This window comes from Pteronotus mesoamericanus, unplaced genomic scaffold (assembly GCF_021234165.1).
Source record: "Pteronotus mesoamericanus isolate MK-2021 breed Mesoamerican mustached bat unplaced genomic scaffold, CSHL_Meso_final contig_105, whole genome shotgun sequence".
In the NCBI taxonomy this organism is placed as follows: domain Eukaryota; kingdom Metazoa; phylum Chordata; class Mammalia; order Chiroptera; family Mormoopidae; genus Pteronotus; species Pteronotus mesoamericanus.
This window is the reverse complement of record NW_026555006.1, coordinates 15,965,706-15,987,886: the sequence shown is the minus strand read 5'-3', so window position 1 is coordinate 15,987,886 and position 22,181 is coordinate 15,965,706. Positions and strand designations below refer to the sequence as shown.

At 37.6% G+C, this 22,181-nt stretch overlaps 2 protein-coding genes across 7 annotated transcripts in view; one reads left to right on the top strand and one right to left on the bottom strand.

The window, feature by feature from the left end:
• MIER1 (MIER1 transcriptional regulator) overlaps positions 1-4,068 on the bottom strand; it is a 56,680-nt gene extending 52,612 nt beyond the window's left edge. For 2 of the 6 annotated variants that reach the window (XM_054574429.1, XM_054574393.1), the window contains exons 1-2: positions 3,900-4,068; positions 2,717-2,817 (exon numbers count right to left, since the gene is read on the bottom strand). In XM_054574429.1, the coding sequence (XP_054430404.1) occupies positions 2,717-2,817; positions 3,900-3,966 (168 nt within the window). In that variant the 5' untranslated portion in view covers positions 3,967-4,068. Of the gene's footprint in view, positions 1-116; positions 224-2,588; positions 2,631-2,716; positions 2,818-3,428; positions 3,582-3,899 lie in introns of those variants that run through there. The other 4 variants (XM_054574402.1, XM_054574403.1, XM_054574384.1 and 1 more) reach the window with 3 other exon arrangements.
• A 96-nt stretch (positions 4,069-4,164) lies between these two features.
• Positions 4,165-22,181, top strand: part of DNAI4 (dynein axonemal intermediate chain 4) — an 89,060-nt gene continuing 71,043 nt past the window's right edge. The window contains 3 exon segments of the mRNA XM_054572654.1: positions 4,165-4,219; positions 4,222-4,333; positions 19,324-19,501. Of these exon segments, the coding sequence (XP_054428629.1) occupies positions 4,165-4,219; positions 4,222-4,333; positions 19,324-19,501 (345 nt within the window).

Here is a 22,181-nt window from a genome sequence, read left to right as displayed (position 1 = left end):
GGAGGATTTTCCATTTAAATACGAAAGCTGGTATATGAAAATTATGTAGCTAGCTACCAAAAGGAAAATTTTTAATTGCTGTCAAAAATGCAAGGTACAGGAATAGTTTGCTTGCCTAAGCCCATTTAATCTTTGATTCTTCAGTTAAACCATCAACAAAAATCCCAACTGTGATAAAAAGCTGGGGACTACAGCCTTCTAAACTACTCAATGAATTCAGAGACTGTCAGGAAAATCAAGGTCTGAGAAATACCGTGATCTGCTGTGTATAATGCACACTTTTTTGCCCAAATTTTTGAGGGAAAAATAAGGGTGTACCTTATACATGGGCATAATATTATATCCCATGTATAATGTGTACAACGTGGGTGCACATTATACATAGCAAAACATGGTACTTGAATGGGTATCCATCTTACTGATGACCTTTAAGTTTATTAATACTGTGTATTAACTTTACTAATTTTAAGTGGCATTATGGTAGAGAGGGGGAAAAAACTTCTCTACATTATTCTCCTTCCCATTTTTATAAAGGTGGGTTCAGTGATTTTTTTCTTTAGGTTCAAAGATTCTAAAAGTAAAGAGAAACAGCTCCAATATTGTAAGTCATCAGTAACACATGACTACTGAATTCAGTACAGTTCTACTCCCATTTTATTCTAGTGACCTACTTATCTTTACAAATTTTAGGAGCCGCCTTAAAGAAAGTCAAGTCTTTCTCAAAACTCTTGCTAACCTCTTCAGTATCAAATATGTAAAAATTAAGGCATAGAATTTTAGTGTTGGATGGGACCTTTAAAGTGTTTAGTCAATTTCTCCATTATTTAGGTAGGAATCTCTCACTATCTTTCCCCACTTAGTACTTATCTTTTCTGCCCATGTTTAAACACCTCCAATGACTCACTGTACCATGAAGAAGCTGCTCTTTAGGAGAGAAAAAAAAAAAAGGCTCTGACCTGGCCAGCGTCGCTCAGTTGGTTGAGCATTGGCCCATGAACTAGAAGGTCACCAGTTCAATTCCCAGTCAGGGCACATGCCTGGGTTGAGGGTTTGGCCCTCACTGGGGCACCAGAGAGGCAACCAATTGATGTTTCTCACATCTATGTTTCTCTCCCTCTCTTTCTCCTTCCCTTTCCCTCTCTCTAAAATAAATAATTTTTTTTTAAATAAAAATTTTAAAAGCTCTAATTTTTGGAACATTCTTTTTATTAAATCAGTATCTACCTCCTTGTTACTTCCATCCATTATCCTGAGTTCTTTGGTGGTCTTCTTTGTATTCAAATGGAAACAGTCAATGTTTACTTGTATACTTGGGTTAACAAAAAATAAATGTTGAAAGCCAATTGATACTAGAAGAGCTTAAAACAAGACATGACAGTTAAAAGCATGAGAAAATTCACTATTACCTATGAGTTGTGAAATTATTCACGGTTTATGGTATTTATTAATGTAACATTCATAATGGTAGTTCTGTTCATTGTGGTGTCATATTTAAGTTAAACTAAAAAAAATGTGGTTAATTCCAATTTTATGTGATTTTGTGGCTAATGTCCCAAAACAAAACAAAACAAAAAAATCACTATACAAAGCCTGAATAAATGCCTCTTTAGCTCCCATTCCTCACCTAAAGGCTTCCTTACTTTCAGGGAAACTAACATCAACTTTTACCACATTAAGCTACTCAAAACTGCTATTATATTGGGAAATTATTTTTAAGCAATTTACTGAATGCTCCATTAAAAAGTTATTAAACAATTTTATAGAAGTTATAACACACACACAAGAACCACTCAAGTTATTATTTTGCTGTTAACGAAAGCATTTCAAAGTCACAATTTTACTTCAACCAATACCTTAAACTAACAAGTAAGCTATGGAAATTTACATATCCTAAGAAATATAACCTTTTATTCAGTACCAACACCTTATTCAAATATAAGTAATATATACCCATATGGTATAAACAAACTGTTATGCAACTCAAAAAGGTACTTCTCAAAAATGCACCAAGAAAATACTTGTAACAATTTAGACTCTGGGGCTTATTTGAATAAAACAGATTAATATAGCACATTTAAAACCCTAAAAACAAATTCTATTGCTAACAACTTTCAGAGTCCCTGAGTTCCTTTTGAGATTTTGTTACCATTTCCTAAAATTTTTATTTAAAAGTCACAGCCTACACATCATGTGCAGGTAAAAATGTATGGATAACTACTAATTTGGTTGAAAAATACCTAAATACCAAACAAGTTCACCTACTTTTAAAAATGACATTTTAGATAAATTGCGAATTACTTTAGTAGGCAGGATGCAGAATGCAGGTTACAAAGCAGTAATGCATTGCATTTGGAAGCCCCTCATCTATATTGACAATCAGCACCATTATCTTTATGTTAGTTTGATTTTTATTGTTAATGCCAGCCCAAACACTCATATAGCTTTTTGATTCTTCAAAGAACAGTTTAAGTTTTCTTTTCACAATTTTCATACAGAGAGTTCTATCCAGTGGCCCTATTTTATCAGATTATCAAAAACTGACATTTTTTTAAAGTTCTTATATTGTTGGCATGTTATTTATATCTCACCCAAACTCTGGAAATTATTGGCCCATCAGCGGTTCTCAAACACTGGAACATATCAGAACAGTATATTTATATTACTTGAGGGAGTTTGAATATTCCCTCCCTTAATCTCCAAGTGTGCCCCTGCCTACCAGCATCACATCCGTCTTGTCTGCATTGAACCTCAACCAGTTGGTTCTTAACCACGTCCGAAACTCAGCCAGGCACTGGGAAAATCGAGCCACCACACCATCTGGATCAAAGGAAAGAGAGCCTCAGTAGTAACTAGACCAGAGAAGATGATACCACAATCTCACCATTTACCCTGTCTCTATTTTTTTTTTTTTTTTAATGACCAGGAATTAGGACAAGGACCTCATGACAATTTTTGAAAACATTAACTAATCTTGTGTCATGCAATTTGTAACCAATGGTCAGGGAATAAAAGTGACCCAATAAATAGGACATCTCATTCTACCCATAAATTAAGAAAGGTTCAGTCAACTCCAAGTCATCTCAGCTAAGCAGCCTCAGAAGACTGGCTAGCTTTGTAACTGCAAACATTTTTCAGCAAAATTAAGAATTTAGCGTTGGAGAGAGCTTGAGGGATAACTGGGGCCCAGAGAGGGGTAGTGACTCGCTCAAGGTCACACAGCTAGTGAGGACCAGAGGTGAGCTATGGGCCAGATATCTTTCCACTAAAAGCTGAAGAACAAGGCCATTCAAAGGCGGGGGAGGCATCTGTCCCCAGGAATCTTTCCACCGACTGGGAGGACCGCCGCCCCTCACAATAATGCCCTCTCTGAGTCTCTCTTCCCTCCCACACTCCCTCCAAACAGATGGTTTGCCCGGGACCCTGCTCACCACAAGGGCTGCAGTGCGAGCAGTAGCCTCTCCCGGGCTGGGACAGAACCCGCAGAAACAGGGGAAAAGAGGCGGAGCCACAGGGGGCGAGGTCAGCTTAGCCCCACCCCGACCAGGATCCGAGGCCGACAGGAGAAAGGGGCGGAGGCGAACAGACAGGGCTAGGCGAACTCACTCCGCAGAGGATTCCCAGCACGCCGCAGCCACCTCCAAAGCAAAAGACTGGGCTGGGAGGGGGGTGGGCCACGAAGGGGAGCTGCGCATGCGCCCTGGGTCACCAGCGCAACTCTGGGACGAAAGGCCAGCTGGGCTGGTTCTTTTGCAGCCCCTCCCCGGAAGTTAAGGGTCTTCCGGGCGGTACTCTGTGGTGGGGGAGGGGAAGGAGAGAAAGGAGACCGAGGACAACTCAGGAGTCCCTCATCCCAAAAAAGGATTAGGAGAGGAGAGGTGGTTTATTGAGGCTGCACTTACAGCCGCTGCTGCCGCTGCCGCCGCCACCTTCACTGCTGCCGCCACCGCCTGAAGAAGCCCCATCCATCCGCCTGCAGCCGGGGAGACTCAGAGCCTGGGTGGGGCTTTGGGCCAGGGCCGCCAGCCTCCTTCTTCTAGTCGTCTCCCCGAGCTTCCTCTTGCTCCACCAACCCTCTGCCCTCCCCTCCGCCTCCGCCCTCCTCCTCGGCCTCCAGCCGCCAGCCAACCGCGCGGCCGCTTGTTGAGCCTGGGCTCCACCGTCTCCATGACGCCCGGCAAACATTCCGGTGCTTCAGTCCTGGCCGCTAACACCTCGGGTTGGGGTACAGGGACTCCAGAAGCAGGCAGGGGAGGGGGTGATCGACCACCTCCCAGCCAGTTGCCACCATGCCCATTTCTCCGGTAGACAGTCGCAAGCAGCCGAACCTCGGATTGTAAGTTCCGGCGCTAAAACCTTAGTCTATCCCTGTGGGTGGTGGAGGGAACCGTTGTAGAGCCTATCGCTTGCTGCATCTGGATTCAATAAGCAGCCCTCGAAGTTTCCAGGCCCAGCGGCAGTGTCTCTTTCCTTGGCCTTAATACAGCCTTTTTCAGATTCCCTGCAGCTGTGCTTGCTCTATAAGAAAAGACCGAGTTTGTTGAGAACCTTCCTCATAGCACCTCTCCATGTTTTCGGTCTGCAGTCCCAAGGTAGTTGTCTGCATGCAGTGCCTATATGTTCACTCCTCTCAACTTCTGTGAGCCACCAAACTGAAAATTACTTTGCTCTGAAATCGCGGTTTTCTTCCGCCCCCTCCTCATACCATCCTCTCTTAAAACGCATTCCTGCTTACTCTACTCTTTTGCAACAGGTGAAGAAGCTGGAGAAAAGCACACAGCTCTGAGCTCTTGTCTCGCTTATGCCTTCAAAGTGTATCCTTGGTGCTGCCCAGCAAAGCTGCGGAAGTTCCCTAAACACTCTCCCACACTTGCAGACTTTTTTTCCTTTTCTTGTCTCCAACTTTGAACATCTCTCCAATCTCCTCCAGCAAGTAGGACTTGTTGGAAGTTTTTGGGAGAGAATCTTTTGTTCTCTTAAATGATATTCAGATTTTTACTCATTCTACCACTCTAGCAAAACAACTTTCGTGAAGGTCAACAACAGCAATAGCTGCCCAGCCACGTTCAGTGGCCGTGTCTGTTTCACTCTTAACCCACCCATCAGCAGCTTTGATCTAGTTTATCACTTCTTGAGTTTTCAGTTACTTCCTTTGGTTTCTGGGACACCACTCTTCCCTAGTTCTCCCTTTGATTTATGGATCCTTTTCAAAGTACTTTGCTGGGACTTCCTCTTTTCTCCTGTGTCTAAACATTGGAATGTTGCTGGGGTAGTCTTTAAACCCCTACTATTCACTTTTGTCCCTTTAAAAATCACCTATACACCGATGATTCACAAGTTTATGTGTCTAGCCAACACCTTCCAAGAAACAGACTTTAAAAAAAAAATCAAACATCAAAAGTTAAAAGTCAGTATCTCAGAATTCATATCCAAAACAACTTAATCTCTAACCTACTCTGCAGTAAAATGGCAATTTTTACTCTTTCAGTTACTCAGTTAAAAACCTTGGAGTTACCCTTGACTTCTTTAATACCCCACTTCATCAGCCAATTCTACCACTTCCACCTGGAAAATAAGTCCAGGCTACTGCTCTGATGTAAATCACTGTAACACTGCCAGCAACCACATATATGGTCTTCTTGCCAAGACCCTCAACACAGTAATCACTGTGGCTCTTCTCAAAACCTTCCTCTGCCTTCTATTTCATTAGAAGTTTCATGATTTTCATATAGAGAGTTCAAAGCTAACTACTTACATTGCCTTACAGTATCTTACCTTGGACTCATCCTCTTGACTGCACTCCATATTGTTCCACAATACTATCAGGCACATTATTTTCCCACTTACTTCAAGGTGTGTACATTTGCTGTCCCTTGGAATACTGAACACCCAGATAACCTCATGACTCATATCCTTGACATGCCTCCTTATCAGTCCTCTAACCACCCTACATACATATAATACTTCCTCTTTCTCAACACTGCTTTATTTTTCTCCATAAAACTTAGTCCTACTTGGGATACTTTGTTAATCTGTCTTCACCCTAGCCATGGAACTCCATAGGAGCAGAGGTTTGTTTTTTTTTTTATTGTGTTCATTGTTATTGCCTAAAATGAAGAAGGTACTCAATAAATTTTTGCTGACTGAACAAGTGAATGAATGAGTTTGTACTTAAGTGACTGGTTACTCTTCATCTTGTCTGATTTTTGCCTTTACAGGGAGGTATGGAAATCTCAAGGTAAAATTAAGTTGAATTCATGTAAAGTTTTTAAAAAGTCATACAACTGGCATAGTAGCTGGCAGAGTGCTAGAAAAATTCCCATGGGAATTTCTGAACTAATGACAAATTCATAGGAGATTACTATTAAGGAAAGGATTGGGTGGGAGAGGGGAAGGAATATAACCTTAACTTTTTGAGTTAACCATGTTTTCTAATTAAAACAATTTCACAGACACTAAAGTTTACAATGGTTTGACCTAATAGTATGTTATTTCTCATCTCCCTTATTTTAGGACTTGATCTTGGAAAGGATCTCATGAAACATGTATTTATCAGTTTTCCACTTTTCACTCCCATTTTCCTTATTTTGGGTGTTTCCCATTGGCTTAACAATATGGGGCAATCTCCCATGTAGCAAAAACTGCCATTATTGATTGTTCAATGCTTTTCTCCCATTTCTCTGTTCATCATCTTTATTCCACTAACTTACATGTTCATTCATTTCCTTTTGATTTTTAGAATTTTCATTTGTTGAGCATGTTATCCACTTTTTCCATTAGAGTCATTAGCCTATTAATCATAATTATTTTAAATTCCCACTCTTAACAATTCCAAAATCTCTGCCATATCTTAGTCTGGGTCTAATGCTTGCTTTGTTTCTTCAGACTGATTTTTGCCCTTTCGTATGACTTGTAATTTATTGTTGAAAGCTGAACCTGTTGTATCAGGTAATATGAACTGAGAGAAGTAAGCCTTTACTGTGAGGTTTTATGTTTATCTGGCTAGGAATTATGTTGTTTATTTGCTGTAGCTGTAGGTTTCTAGGGCTTTAATTTTTTCTATTGTTTTTATCTCCTCTGTATTTCAGGTTTCCCTAGAGGCTCCTTCTTAAATAGAATGAGCCTTACAATTCTTCCCATTGCAACCTGCTGTTATTATACAGGAGCCCTGTTGATTTGGTGGTAAGATATGCAGGGAGAGAAAGTGTTCCATATTCTTATGATTAGGTCTTAGTCTTTCAGTGGGCCTTTTTCCCTAGGCTGTGACCTTCATAAGTGATTTTCAGATTTTGTTTTTTTTCTAAGGTGTAACAAAAAGGTTAGAGGGACTTAGACTTGGGTATTCTCCCCCCTCCTCTCCTCCCTACCCCACATTGGTAAGGCTCTGGTAAATTAGTTTTCCTTGAGGTCAGGCCCTTGTTTAGTGAAACTGAACATCTGGGTATATTTCAAAATGGTTACTTCCTGTACCCCTGCTGGAACTATCAGTTTTTTTTTCCCCTAACCCTCTTAATGAGCCTGGAGAAGCTCACAGAGGTATAAACCACGAAAGTGTGGGGGCTTTGCTAAGGCTGGCCCCCAGAAGTTTATAATCTGAAAATTAGTCTATATTCAGTCTTTAGCAATTAGTCAATTACCCTTTTAAGTTTTGCTACCAGTTGCTGGCTCCAGTGGCAGTTTCTGTTTCCAGTAAGTTGTGATTCCCTGTTTCCTCCTGCCTCTCACACTTTCAGGTTTGCTGCAACCTCAGTTCTGTGTTGGATCTAAGAAGACCTGTTCAGTTTGCTCAGCCTTTTCTTGTTGTGAAGATAGGACTGAGGATTTTCATGGTCTTTGCATCTTAGACCAAACACCAGAAGTATATCTGTTCACTTTTTAACTCTTTCAGTCTTGTCTCCATCTCTGTAGGGAAACTACTCAAAGGTCAATAATGAATTACCTAAAGGTTTCAAAAGCCACCAAATTAATGGGCTTTCTTCTCCACCTCTCCGCAGCATTTGAAAATTTCCCTCTTTAACCCTAAGTTTACTGGCTTAATTATTACTCGTCTAAATGTCTCTTTCTCTTTATCTCTATTTTCTCTCCTTTGCCCTTTTAGCTTCACTTATATCTTTAGGTTTTTATTTTGAGACTCAGTTCATTTATTATCTCAATGCAAAGATTCTCAAATCAGAATCTCCAGCTCTAACTTTTTCTTAAAATTCACTCTACTCCTTTATTTTCAGCTGCTACCAGACAGCTCTACCATGATGTCCTGATGTCTAAATTGAGCATGTCTATAATTTAACTCATTGTGTTTTAGAAGTAAAAGCTAATCTAATCTGAAGGCTACTTTTTCTGAAGCATAGTTTTGATCACCCTAACTCTATGAGGTAGATACCATTATTAACTTTAACTTACATATAAGAAAAGAAATAGATTAAGAAACTTGCTCAAGAACAAATAGTCTGAGTTAATTGAGTGTTTGAACATTTAAATTGACCTCTTTGAGCTTAATTTTTCTCACTTGTAAAATGTGGCTATTGAATATCTCACAGGTTATTATAAGATTGAATTAGAGAAATATAGGTGGAAGTTATTTGAAATTTAAATTTTAAGTGACAATGTTATTATCAGTCACCAAGTCCTGTCAATTCTCTACTGTTTTAGGGGTTTCTGAGATGTTTTAATGAGGCATGATAAGACACAGGACAAGGAAATGACTGTCATAAAGGAAGAATTTATTTTTTTCTAAAGCTTAAATCCCTAGGAACAGAAAGCATGGCATGCCACACCGCATAGGGGACCACACGAGAAAGTACCAGGGCCAGTTAGGAGACTGAACAAGCCAGGGAAAAACACAGGCAAGAACCTTTATTGTGGTTTCTATAGGAAGGAACAGGCAAAGCAGAATAAGCAGGTTTAAGATTGTTTTGTTTGAATAATTCCAAAAGGCTCTGGACATAGGGACTATCCTTAAAGTCTGGTTCCTGTGTCTGGGGTGATGAGAGCAGTGGCCCAAGAGTGATATCTCTGAGTGCTTGATAAAGGAGGTGGTTGAGGGTCTGGGCTCTGGATGGTTGGTTTGAATATGAAAAGCGTACTGTGGGCGAGTCCTTACTGTGTATAGGAATTGATTAGCCTCAGGAGGGGAGGCCTTCCAGGGTCAGCAAATTCCTAGATGTCAAAGAATCAAAATACAGAAAATAAAAAGCTGTGCTTAATAAATGCTATATCTTGCATTTCTTTCTACATTTGCCACCCCAGGTTAAGCCTTGATTGTTTCTCATCTAGACTCTTCCTATAACATCTTAACTAATGGTCTTCTTGTTTCTAATATGTTCTATATACAGCTAAATTTTTCTGAAGCATGATTTTGATTTTTCTGCTTAGAAACCTTCAAAAAGGCACTCTCTTGATTGTATAATAAATTTTAGACCCTGGCTGGTGTGGCTTAGTGGATTAAGCATCGGTCTGCAAACCAAAGGGTCACCAGTTCGATTCCAAGTCAGGAGCACATGCCTGGATTGCAGGCCAGGTCCCTGGCTGGTGATCCAGGGTGTACACGAAAGGCAACCACACACTGATGTTTCTCTCCATCTCTTTCTCCCCTCTTCCCCTTTCTCTAAAAATAAATAAATACAATCTTAAAAAATAAAGTCAAATACTTAGCCTGGCTCTTTCATTTTTTCAAAGCTTAACTCTGCTTTCTTTCATGTATCTAATTGAATCATTTTAGGATTGCCTGTGTATCCCTCATGCTTTTCCACTGTTACTGTTCACAATGAACTTTGCTCAGGGGGCATTTCCTGTTCCAATACCCCTTCCTTCCTTCTCCACTTGCATCAGACACAAACACACCTACACATACATAGCCTATATATTTCTATTGAATTTCGTCTCATTCAAGGCCTAATCCAGATAACCCTTTCATGACTTTTCTACTTATTCCTCTCACCCAAAGTAATATTTATCGCAACTCTCATCTTTTGTATACCTCATTGGAGGCAAATACGATTTTGTACTTGCATTATAATTATATGCATGTTTTATCACTTTTATTAGATTGTAAATGCCTTAGGGCCCATACCTGATTCATATTCTATCTCTATCAGCATGTAGCACAGAGCTTATGTACTATGTTTTGAATGAATGGAAGAAAATGATTTGGTTTAGATAGGCACTCCCTTTATACCATTAAAATGGGAAGTGGCTAAAACGGACCTTTTAAAAAACCTCTCCTACTTTTCCTATTGTAGTTATTTCATAGTGCGATTTAGGTATATATAGGATGGTTTTAATGTCATTGCCCTTTTTTTATAAAAATGACCATCCATTATTCATTCTACAGATACCAATTGAATGCCTTTTAATTTTCAGTTACACCCTAGATACTGAAGACATAGGAGTGAACAAAAAAAAATTAAGTCCCTGCTTCAGGAAATTCAAGAATGTAGAGCTACATGACCTCTTGTGTTATGACTCTGTTATTAAGTCAAAATATTTTCCAAAGTGGTTATCCCCTCCTGAATATTTTTATTGCCTACTAATTTGTCACTATTGAAAACATCTGTTTTCTAAAAGCCACGCACCATAAATTTCTAATATAATTGGCTACAGGTACTTTAAATTTCTTTTAAAAAGTATACTTCTGTCTCTAATTTCTTAATATAGTAGGCAGAGTGCTAATGGCTGGGACTAAAAATTGTGGACATGATAAAAATGGTATCTTTCCATAAAACGTAGTTGAAGACTGGGGAGTTCACTGATAATGCTCTCATAAGATCCTAGTGACTTAACCAAATTGTCATTTTTGTCTAAGTTCCCATAGGAAATAAAAGGAAGAAGTGCTTCATGAGTAAATGTGAAATGTTTTCATTATGCATCTATTCAGTTTGAAATGTCTGGTAGATATTTGGCTTGGGCTACCCAGTAGGCTGATAAACATTTGAGTATGAAGACTGAGAATGTTTTGAGTCGAATGTAATGATTTGGGGGTTATTCACTCATTCAACAAATATTTATTATGCAGCTACTGTGTATTGGGTACTATTGTAGGCATTAGGAATATAAGAAGAAACAAAATAGCCCCAAATCACTACCCTCACAGAAATTTCATTCTAAAGTTTGGGGAGGGGGAGGATGGGTAACAGCTAATTCATAAGATAAGAAAAAGATACATGAGTAAGAAATGCTAAATGTGGAGAATCAAGGTGGCGGAGAAGTGAATGGAACAAACTGACCTCCTCCCAGGACAAATCTGGAATTACAACTAAATTGTGGAGAAGTCACCTAGAACAAACAACTGAACAATAGCAAGAGAGGAGCATTATAACCTCAGACAGAAGAATCAGCTTTAGCATGACTTAACTGGTAAGGACTGCAGGAGAGACTCACTGGGGTGCCCATGGGTCGCAGCACCAGAAGAATATTGAAGCGGCCAGTTGGATTCCCCTGAGGAGAGCAGGGTCTAACCCATAAGCAGGGGTCCCCAACTTAAAGCACCAAAGCCCCCAAAATATACAGATAACAGCCAGCTGTGAAAAGCAGCAGGGTTGCTCTCTGCCAGAGAGAGGCAGCTGGAGATACAAAGAGAATTTTGAAGGGCCAATGCATAAATTTTTATTTGCAATCACTTACCCTCATCTCTGGCAAAGGCGGGGGCACAGTGGGCTAGAGATGCTTGAGGAGAAACTGGGGAAGGAGGCTTTGGGTAAGAACTGAGAGAGTTGCCGGTGGGATCCTGGTGCTGACTCATCCCTCATACAGCAGCAGCTATATTGCTCAAGCAGACCACTCCCCTGAGTGGCAACAGCATGAGAGGACACAATAGCCCCTTCCCCAGGAGGGACTTGGCCCTTTCCTGGTGGTGCTAAAGCCTGACTACTGAGTACAGAGTGGCAGCCACAGATAGTAGATCCCTGGCTAAAAGAGGCACAGACTGGCCTAGAGGAGAGACTGGAGACAGAGGCTTTGGGTAGAGAACTGAGAGTGGCTGGCAGGATCCCAGGGCTGACCCCTCCCCCATGTGACAGCAGCCATCTGGCTCAGGCAGACCATACCCCTGAGAGCAGCAGCATGAGAGGACCTGATAACCCTGCCCCCAGGAGGGACTCTGCCCCACCCTGTGGTGTCTAAGCCTGAGTGCTAAGTACAGAGTGACTAGATTAACAGCTGGAGGAGGTAAGCCACAGAGAGTAGAATCCTGGAAGTCTCAGACTGCCTAAGGTCAGGCAGGGTCAACATCTGACATCATCAGAGGCAGATCCAGAAAGAAAAAACAATGGTCTCCTACCACAGAAGTTCACACCACAAAGTCAGAAAATCAAGACAGATCAATTTAAGAACCAGAAGCAAAAAAGAAGAGTCTCACAGATATTGGGAAGACTAAGAAACACCCCCCGTTGAAGGGAAAGGAGGAATCCCCAGAAAGAGAACTAAATGAAATAGAGGCAAGTAAATTATCAGATATTGAGTTCAAAACAATGGTTCTAAGGAAGCTCAATGAGCTCAGCGAGCTCAGAAGGAATTACCAAAAACTACAGGGAAACTACGAGGAACTTCCTGAAAACTATATCAGCATGAAAAAGAACATAGAAACTATCAATAAGAGACAAGAGGAAATGAAGAATACAAATTCTGAATTGAAGAACACAGCAGAAGGGATCAAAAACAGAAGGAATGAAGCCGAGGATCAAATCAGTGAGCTGGATGATAAGGTAGAAAAAAGCTCCCAGAAAGAGCAAGAAAATTGGAAAAAGACTCAAAAAAGCACCAAGAGGCACTGAGGGAAATGCAGAACAACCTGAAGCATAATAATATCCATATAATAGGGATACCAGAAGGAGAAGAGGAGGAGGAGGAAGGGAGAGAGAATCTGTTTGAAAAAGTAATGATGGAAAGCTTTCCTAATTTGAGGAGAGAAAAAGTTACACAAGTCCTGGAAGCACAGAGGGTCCCATTCAAGAGGACCTCAAACTCATTGAGGTCCACTCCAAGGCACATCATAATTAAAAGGGCAAATATAAAAGAAAAGCAGAGAATCCTAGAGGAAGCATGGGAAAAAGAGGTAGTAACATACAAGGGAGCCCCGATACAAGGACTCCTTCATAGCAGCTGACTTCTCAACAGAAACACTACAAGCCAGAAGGGAATGACAAGAAATATTCCAAGTTATGAAAAGCAAAGGCCTGCAACCAAGACTGTTCTACCCAGCAAGGCTCTCAATTAAAATGGAAGGCAAAATAAGGAGTTTCCCAGACAAAAGAAGGCTAAAGGAATACATTTCCACCAAACCAGCATTGCAAAATATGCTAAAGGGACTGCTTTAAGAAGATGAAGAAAAGAGTCTCTGAATACCCAGTTCCTTTCACAGTCACCAATACTTGATATTACCAATATTTTTAACACTTATTAATATGATTGTGACAATGATGTTATTTTAATTGTTACTTTATTATTTGTTGAAACTAAACCTGTTTTTGTATATTTCTTGACTATTCCTATTATTTTTAAAAAGCTTTATATGACTTTTTGGAAGAACTTTTTCCTAAAAAAAACAACTATTAATCCTTTTTTAGATGCGTTGCAAATACTTTCCTATTCTATTAATTGTTCTTTAACTTTTTTATATGTATATTACTGTACAGTCTAAAATGTTTAATATACTTTTATTGTCAATATTTGACTTTATAGTGTCTCGGTTTGAATATGTTACTTTAGGGCAAGAAAAATATTATTTTGTATTTTCTCCTAAAACTCCTTAGATTTTACATATTGATTTTTAACACACCTGAATATTTTTTGTATAATATGTGAAATAGGGCTCTATTGTTTTATTTCAGGTAATAGTGGTCCATGCACCTTATTTGTTGAATAAGCCTTATTTTCCCCATTGATTTGAAATATCAATTTAATCATATATTACATTGTTAGACAGATATATACATTTGTTTCTAGAATGCTTATTTTATTTTATTGATCTACTTGATTATTTCTGTGCTGGTGTCATGTTGTTTTAATTGCTGAGACTTTATAATGGATTTAAATTCTGTTATATTTTATAATGGATTTTGACATTTAAAAAGTAAAATCAATCTGCATTTAAAAAAAGAAAAGGAAAGAAAGAAGGAACTCCTACCTTTTGCAACACATGGATAGAACTGGAGAATATTATGCTAAGTGAAATAAGCCAGTCAGTGAAAGACAAATACGATATGATCTCACCTATAAGTGGAGTCTATTCAACAAAATAAACTAATGAACAAAATAAACTACAGGCATGGAAACATGGAGCAGACGAAAGTGACCAGAGGGGATGGGGAAGGAGGACAATGGTGGAAAGAAGAAGGGACTAAACAAAGAACATATACAAATGACTCATGGACATGAACAACAGAGTGGGAATTGACTGTGGAGATGGGGGCAGGGTGGGATGGGTGGAGGAGGCCAAAGGGGAAAAATTGAGGCAACTGTAATAGAATAAACATGATTTAAAAATTTAAAAAATGCTAAATACTACTTGTGTGTGACATATACAATTAGTAAAAAGTACAAAGGTAGAAAAATAAAACATGGGAATATGAAATACTTGAAAGGGGTATTTGACATTTTAGATAGGGAAGCCAGAGAAGGTCACACTAAGATAGTTTTAAGACCTGAAGAAAGTGAGGATGCTAAGCATTTACATGTATAGGGAAGAGAATTTCTGGCAAAGGCAATAGCAAATGCAAAGGCTCTGATATGGAAATATCAAGGATGCCAATGCGATTGGAGCAGAGTAAACAAGACAAAATGCATAGAACATGAAATCAGAGACCTAACTGGATGCGTGTTGGACTTTTTTAGGTCAGAGAAAGAACTTAGGCTTTTACTCTAAATGTGAAGGGAAATGAATAGAGGGTTTCAGGCAGAGTAGTGATGTGATCTGACTTGTGTTTTAAAGGCTCACTCTGGTTGCTGTGTTGAAAATAAACTTCAGGGGATTGAGGTTCAGCAAGATGAGTTGGAATGCTACTGCAATATTCTAAGAAAGGTGGGATAGTGTTTGGGCCAAGATGGTGGCAAAAAGTTGGTGACAAATGGTTGGATTCAGGGCATATTTTGAAGTTTTTTTCACCAGAGAAACAGAAAGAATAGCATTACCTTTAACAGAAATGGGACTACTGCAAGAAGAGTACATTTGTTGGATGGGGTGAGGGCAAGATTGTGGGGTACTCAAATTTTGGACATGCTAATTTTTAGTTAGAAGTGTTAAGAAAATAGATGAATATATTTTTCCAGTGGTCCAGTAAGAGATATATGGGAATCATCACATAAATGGCATTTAAATCATGACAGTGTGGATGAGTTCACCTAGGCTATGAATGTAGATAGGAATGGGAAGAAATCCAAGGATGAAAAAAAGTAGAAGGAAAACTAAGTAAGGAAAATATCCTGTAATCTAAGTTTAAAAAAAAGGTCAAAGAAAAAAGAATGAACAAATGGGTAAATGCTATTGATAAGTAAGAAAAGAACATTGAAACAACCACAGGAATTAATATCGTGGAAGTGACTGGACCTTGGTAAGAATCCCTTTGGTGAAATAACAAAAATATGATAAAGTCAGGGTCAAAAGAGTATATAAAGAAGGAGGTTAGAAATGATAAGTGTAGACAATTTTTTTCCCCCAAGGATTTGCTATAATTAAAGGAAAGATGAAATGGGATGGTAGCTGGAGAGGTAGATGCAGTCAAGAAGTTTTTTGTTTAAGATAGGAGAAATAACAGTATGTTTACATGCTGAAAGGAATAATCCAGTAGAGAGAGAAAAGCTTGTGATAGATAACTTTTGAGAGAGAATTACTACAACAGTGTCCTTTTAAAGGCAAAAAGAGTGGAATTTAGTGCACTTGTAGAGGAATTGACCTAAGCTAAATTCATAGATAACTCTTCCAGCATAACATGGAGAGAAATAGAGATTATAGGCACAGATACAGGTAGGTGCCTAGATGTGACAATGGGAGTATTTGGAAATTACCTGATTGCTTCAATTTTCTCGTTGAATCAGCTAAAGGTAAAGATGGGAGAGGAGTTGTTGGTCTTCAAGGAGAGAGTATGATATAGTGGCCTTAGAAGGTGTAGTTAAAAAATGAATCAAGAAAATGCACTATGATTGTTGGCACATTAAAGACCTACTTTCAGGTAACAAGCCATTATATAAAGTGAGCTCTAACATCATGTTTGAATATTTTTTCCTCCAGTTTCATTTAGGTGCTCAGTTTGAGTTAAATTAAAATATAGTGTATTAATAGAAAATTTGAAGTATAATAAGGCAAAAGATCAGGAGACAATCACCATTGAAAAAAATAGTTTTTACTCAGGGTTCCCAAGAGCAGGGGCCACCTCGATGCCACAGGAGACCACGTGGAGAAACACTAGGATCAGCCACCAACCAGAGGGAGAGGGGGAACTGTGGTAAAGTGTCTTGATTGTGGTTTTGGTTAGAAGAAATATGTGAGGCAGGGTGGTACATAGATGTAGGATTAGCTAGTTTGAATAATTTCAGTGGATTCTGGCACATATGGTTCCTAGTTACCAGATACCTGGCTATAGGGTGATTAGGGAAGGTGTACAATGCATCAGAGTGCAAGAGCCCAATAAGGGAGGTAGTTGGGGGTGTGGACTATAGATTAGTTGATTTGTATTAGAAAATCATGCCCCTGGTGGTGAGGGGCAACATGGGAGGCAGGAAGCCAAGGAAAGGTGACTTGGACATAACAGGTTATCCAGAACAAGATATGTTTGACCAATGCATGTAGGGCAGATGTTAAAACACTGAGTTTATAGACACTAGAAACATGGTTAATGTATAGGTGCAGACTCAAAGTAAGATGATAACTGGAATTAATAAAGTTTTAGTTTTGCTGGAAATTCAAAGAAGAAAAGGAGCGAGAATGTAAAGAGTGATTATAACAATTATGGATTCTATTAATGAACCTTAAATTCAGGAGAAAAGAGATTGCATGAAAGGGGTGGGTAAGGGAATAAAACATGGTAGCAACAAGGGTTTGAGGGTCATAACAGAGTTGACAGGTGTTTGAGGTTGGGGTTTAAAAGAGTGAATAAACTAGAAAAATAGGAAGTGATGGTTGACCTTGCTATGATCATGGGAACAAGTAGCTGATGCAGCAAGGACAATAGTATTTATTTGAGAAGACTTCAAGGAGTTAAGAAGCCATAGTATAAGGATTACCTTCATAGATATTGAAATACTCAGGAATTGTGCCAGGAGCAGTATTGGAGAGAATCAGTACTTCAGGATAAAAAGTCTTCAGGTGATGAGGGAAAGGAAATAGTGATGATAATGGTAGATTGCCAAAAGGAAGTGGAATATAAGTAGTCATTGAATCCATGGGTTTTGTTACATTTACTCAGGGATAGTATATATGGTGTGAAAACAGATAACTGAGGTTTGAGCCTAAGTGCAGTCCTCAAAAGAGGAAACTAATAAACTAAAACTAGAATGGAAAGACTGGATTTTTGTAATGATGGGAGAGCAAATGCTAGGGGAAAAGAAAATGAGTTGAAGACAATGTTAAAGGAATGATTTCCTTGATGACTTGTGTATTCTGGATTAAGTATAGAAAGAAGAGAAAACTACGAAGTACTAATTAGCAGAAGATGGTAGGGCCAGGTGATTGGAGGTCACAAGGAGGCTGAAGAATAAGAGACCAACTGGAGAAGTTAATTTTAAGAAGAGGGGGGAATGGTCAACTGCCAGATGCTGCAAAGATAAGTGCTGAAAAGAATCCCTAGCACTTGACATTTTGAAGGACTAGGTAATTTTAATGAAATTAGTTTCTATGCAATCGTAGGAGAGGAGAGAATAGAACTGGATTGTAGTGAATTATGAAGCAAATATGAGGAGTAAGGAAGTAGCCAGTGTTATTGTCTAATATTTTAAGAAGTTAGACATGAAGGAGAAATATAGTAATAGATAGAAGAAGACATAGCTAAAGGAAAGATTTTTAAGTTTAGGGGATGACTGGAGCATAATTTTATTCTCAAGGGGAAAAGATAGGAAATAAGAGGTAGGAGACAGGGAATTATTGATGGAAAAGAGTCCCTGAGAAAGTAGTAAGAGACAAGTTTCAAAACATAGATAGAAAGATAGCCTTAGATAAGAATGGCAACTCTTTTACTGAAAGAGGAAGAAAGAAATGAAAATGGGTTTATATGAGTCTGTAGAATGTGCGAGAAGAATGTAATGAAGGTGGAGAAATAATTTAAGGAGTTTTTACCTGATTGATCATTTTTATTAGAGATGTTGGAGGTAGTCATTTAGAGACTGAAGGGGAGAGGGTGAGGTAGACACTTTAAAAGAATGTAGCATGAATGGAATTCATTTACTCATTTACTTAAAAAATATTTATTTTATGCCCACAATATACTGGGCACTGTCCTGGGTACTATGGGTATAGCATTGAACATGACAAAGGTCTTGTCCCAAACATGCTTATGTACTTAGTAGAGGAGTGGACAACAACAAAGCATCAAGTAGTAAAAACTGCAATGAATAAAATATGAAAAATATATGTCATTTAAAAATATTTTTGTCTGATCTTTTATGAATTGAAACATGAAATTATTGTTAAAATGGTTTCTTTGAATATGTATTTTCTTTTTAAAATCTAAAAGCAGTTCATCCTTATTTTATAGAAATCCACAGTACAACCAGAGTACTAGAATTAATAAATGATAGGATAGATTTTTCTCTTAGGGAATTTACAGAGTAGATCCAAAAATAAAATCAAAATTTTTCTCTGGGATATAAACATTTTGCTTATAACTTCTCTTCTTATTAAAAATTATTATGTAGTTGTTCGAGTATGAAAATGATATTCTTTCCCAGACTTACACTCATGCTTCGATCTGCCTATGCAACCACACTCTACACTTTGTGCTTACTGCATGTCAGGCACTTCCTAACCATAATGTATAAATTAATTCTTTTAATCCTCAAGTAACCTATGAATTAGAGGCCATTATTATGTTCATTATACAGATAAGAAAACAGACCCAGAGAAATCAATGTAGACTTTGGATCGGACTGCCTGGGTTTAAATTTCAACCCTAGTTTGAATAAATAATAGCAGAGTTACGTGGAAAAATTGACATAATGCATGCAAACATTCTAGAATTATGCTTACACATAATGAGCTCTTAAGTAGCTATTATTATTTCTTATTTATATGTTTAGAGTGTTTCCATGTTTCTAAAATGAAAGTATGTTTTTTTCTTTTTTATTGTTGGTTAGTTTCTCTTCAATTGTGGATTCTCTGTATTATGTTTTCTTTTCCTGGTATAGGAACATTGGCATACAGCCAAAGAAGACTATTAGTTTTACTGGCCCAGTAAAAGGAGCTCAAATGAAAGGATATACTGGTGCAAATCAAAGCAGAATGGGTATGTCAAAAACCATAATGGTTCTACCAGAGATGAAAATAGAAAAAATGAATATTCCCACCACAAAGACAGTCACACAGGTAATATTCTTTAGAATTCTGAGTTCACTTGAAAATGACACCTTGAAGAACTTGATGAAATGTTAAAGGTAGCAAATATGCTGCATTGAAATAATCACTTTCAATATTGATGTATTGATTTTATTGGTCTTTACCATATAACATAACCTACAGCATAATATTGGCAGTTGGCTCCTATAATTCATTATTGGCAATAATATTAGAGTGGAATGAGAAAAGTCTACTCATGACTTTAAGAACTAGTTGGTTATGATATTAAATGTAACTAATCTAGTTATAATATAGGTAGTAACTGTTATCCCCTCTTCTTTGCCATATATCCCAGAACATATCATAAAATGAATTGTCATAAAGTAGGTTATCTTATTAGAGAACTTAAAATTAAGAATTGACTTTTTAAAACTTTTAATCAACGTATAACATATATTTTGTTAAAGAGGCCTGTGATACAGAAAAGTTTATAATACATAAATCTGAATGGGCTATGCAATGATTTTTTAGATATGACACCAAAAACATCAGTCCATTAAAAATAAAATTGGTAAACTGAACTTCATCAAAATTAAAACTTCCAGTCTTTGAAAGACACTGCTAAGAGAATGGAAAGAAAAGCCACACAATAGGGAAAGTTATTTACAAAACATATATCCGATAAAATACTTGTATCCAAAATATATAAACAATGTTCCAAACAATATTAAGACAACCTAATTTTTAAGATGAGTAAAACATTTGAACAAACACCAAAGTACATATTTAGATGGCAAATGAGCGCATCAAAGATGATCAGCATTAGTGAAATGCAAAGTAAAACCATGAGATCCTGCTACACACCTCTTGGAATTGCCAGAATTAAATGACTGATCACACCAAATGTTGGCAAGTACGTGAAGGAACTAGAATTCTGATATACTGCAAAATGGAAAGCAATTTGGCAGTTTATTAAATGTTAAATATATAGCTACTATAGCATCCAGCCATTCCACTTCTAGGAATTTACCCAAGAGAGAAGGAAGTATAAGTATACAAAGACTGTATGTACATGAATATTCATAGCAGCTTTATTGATAATAGCAAAAAAAGGAAACAACCCTAGGTAGTATTAATAAATGAGTAATATTTGCATATATATTTCATGTACTATTACCTTAATCAGCTAAGGCTTCTATAACAAAGTGCCATGGAGTGACTGGCTTGTAAGCAAAGAAATTTATTTCTTAAGTTCTGAAGGCTGAAAGTCCAAGATTAGGGTGCCAACATGATCAAATTCTGGTGAAGATTCTCTTTCAGATTGCAGACTGCCAACTTCTCATTGTATTTTCATATGTCAGAAAAACATTTAGGGAGCTCTCTTTCTTCTTATAAGGGCATTGATCTCTTTCAGGAGGGCTCCAACTTCTTATTACCTAATTGCCTCTCAAAGTTTCCATTTCCCAATACCATCTCATTGGAATTAGAGTTCCAACACATAAATTCTGAGAGTACACAAATATTCAGTTCATAACAATTATATACACATATTGTATACACATTTATATGCTATACATATGTATAACACATACATATTATATAATATTAACAATACTATGTAAAAGAGATAATCATGACCAAGTAGGAATAATGCATGCAAAGTTGTTCCAACATTTAAAAATCATTACTACTTGCCATATTAATAGACTGAAAAAAAAACTGATAAAGTATCTAGAAAAAATTTAACATACATTCATGACATAATTTTTTAATGTTTCAACTAAATGGAAAGGGACAGGATTTCCTCAGCAGCATTCTACAAAACCTATAGCTAATATCATACACAATGATGAAATACAGGAACAGGACAAGGATACCGTCTTTCGTGACTTCTATTCAACGCAACAGTGGGTATTCTAACCAGAGCAATCAGTCAAGAAAAGACATGAAAGTCATTTAAAGTGGAAACAAAGAAGAAAAATTATCTCAGTTCACAGATGACGTGATCTTATGTGTAGAAAACCCTAAAGATTTCACATTAAAATAAATTCAAAAAAGTAGGTTAGGAAATTAATGCAAAATATCCATTGTGTTTCCACACAGTGAGCAATGAACACACCAAAAATAAAATTAAGAAAAAGATTTCCATTTATAATAGCATCAAAAAGAATAAAATACTTAGGAATAAACTAAGGAGGTGAAAGCCTTGTACACTGATAACTACTGAAATTGCTGAAAGAAATGAAAGAAAACAATAATAAATGAGAAAAAAAATCCCTTCTGCTGGGAAGATGTAATATAGTTAAGATGTTGATACTACCCAAAGCAATCCACAGATTCAGTGCAGTCCCTATTAAAATTTCAATGATGTTTATTTACAGAAATTAAAAAAAAACTATCCTAAAATTCACAAGGAATATCAAGGTACTCCAAATACATAAAATGATCTCGAACAAAGTTGGAGGTCTCATGCTTCCTGATTTTAAAAGTTGAAGTAATCAAGACAGTGTAGTACTGGCATTAAAAAATAAATAAATATAGTAGGCTAATGGACTAGAACATAGGGCCCAGGAATAAACCGTCGATATATGTCAAACGATTTTCAACAAGAATGCCAAGACTATGCAATGAGGAAAGAACAGTCTTTTGCATGAAGGTGTTGGGAAAAGTGGACATTGACATGAAAAGAATGAAGTAGTATCTTATACCA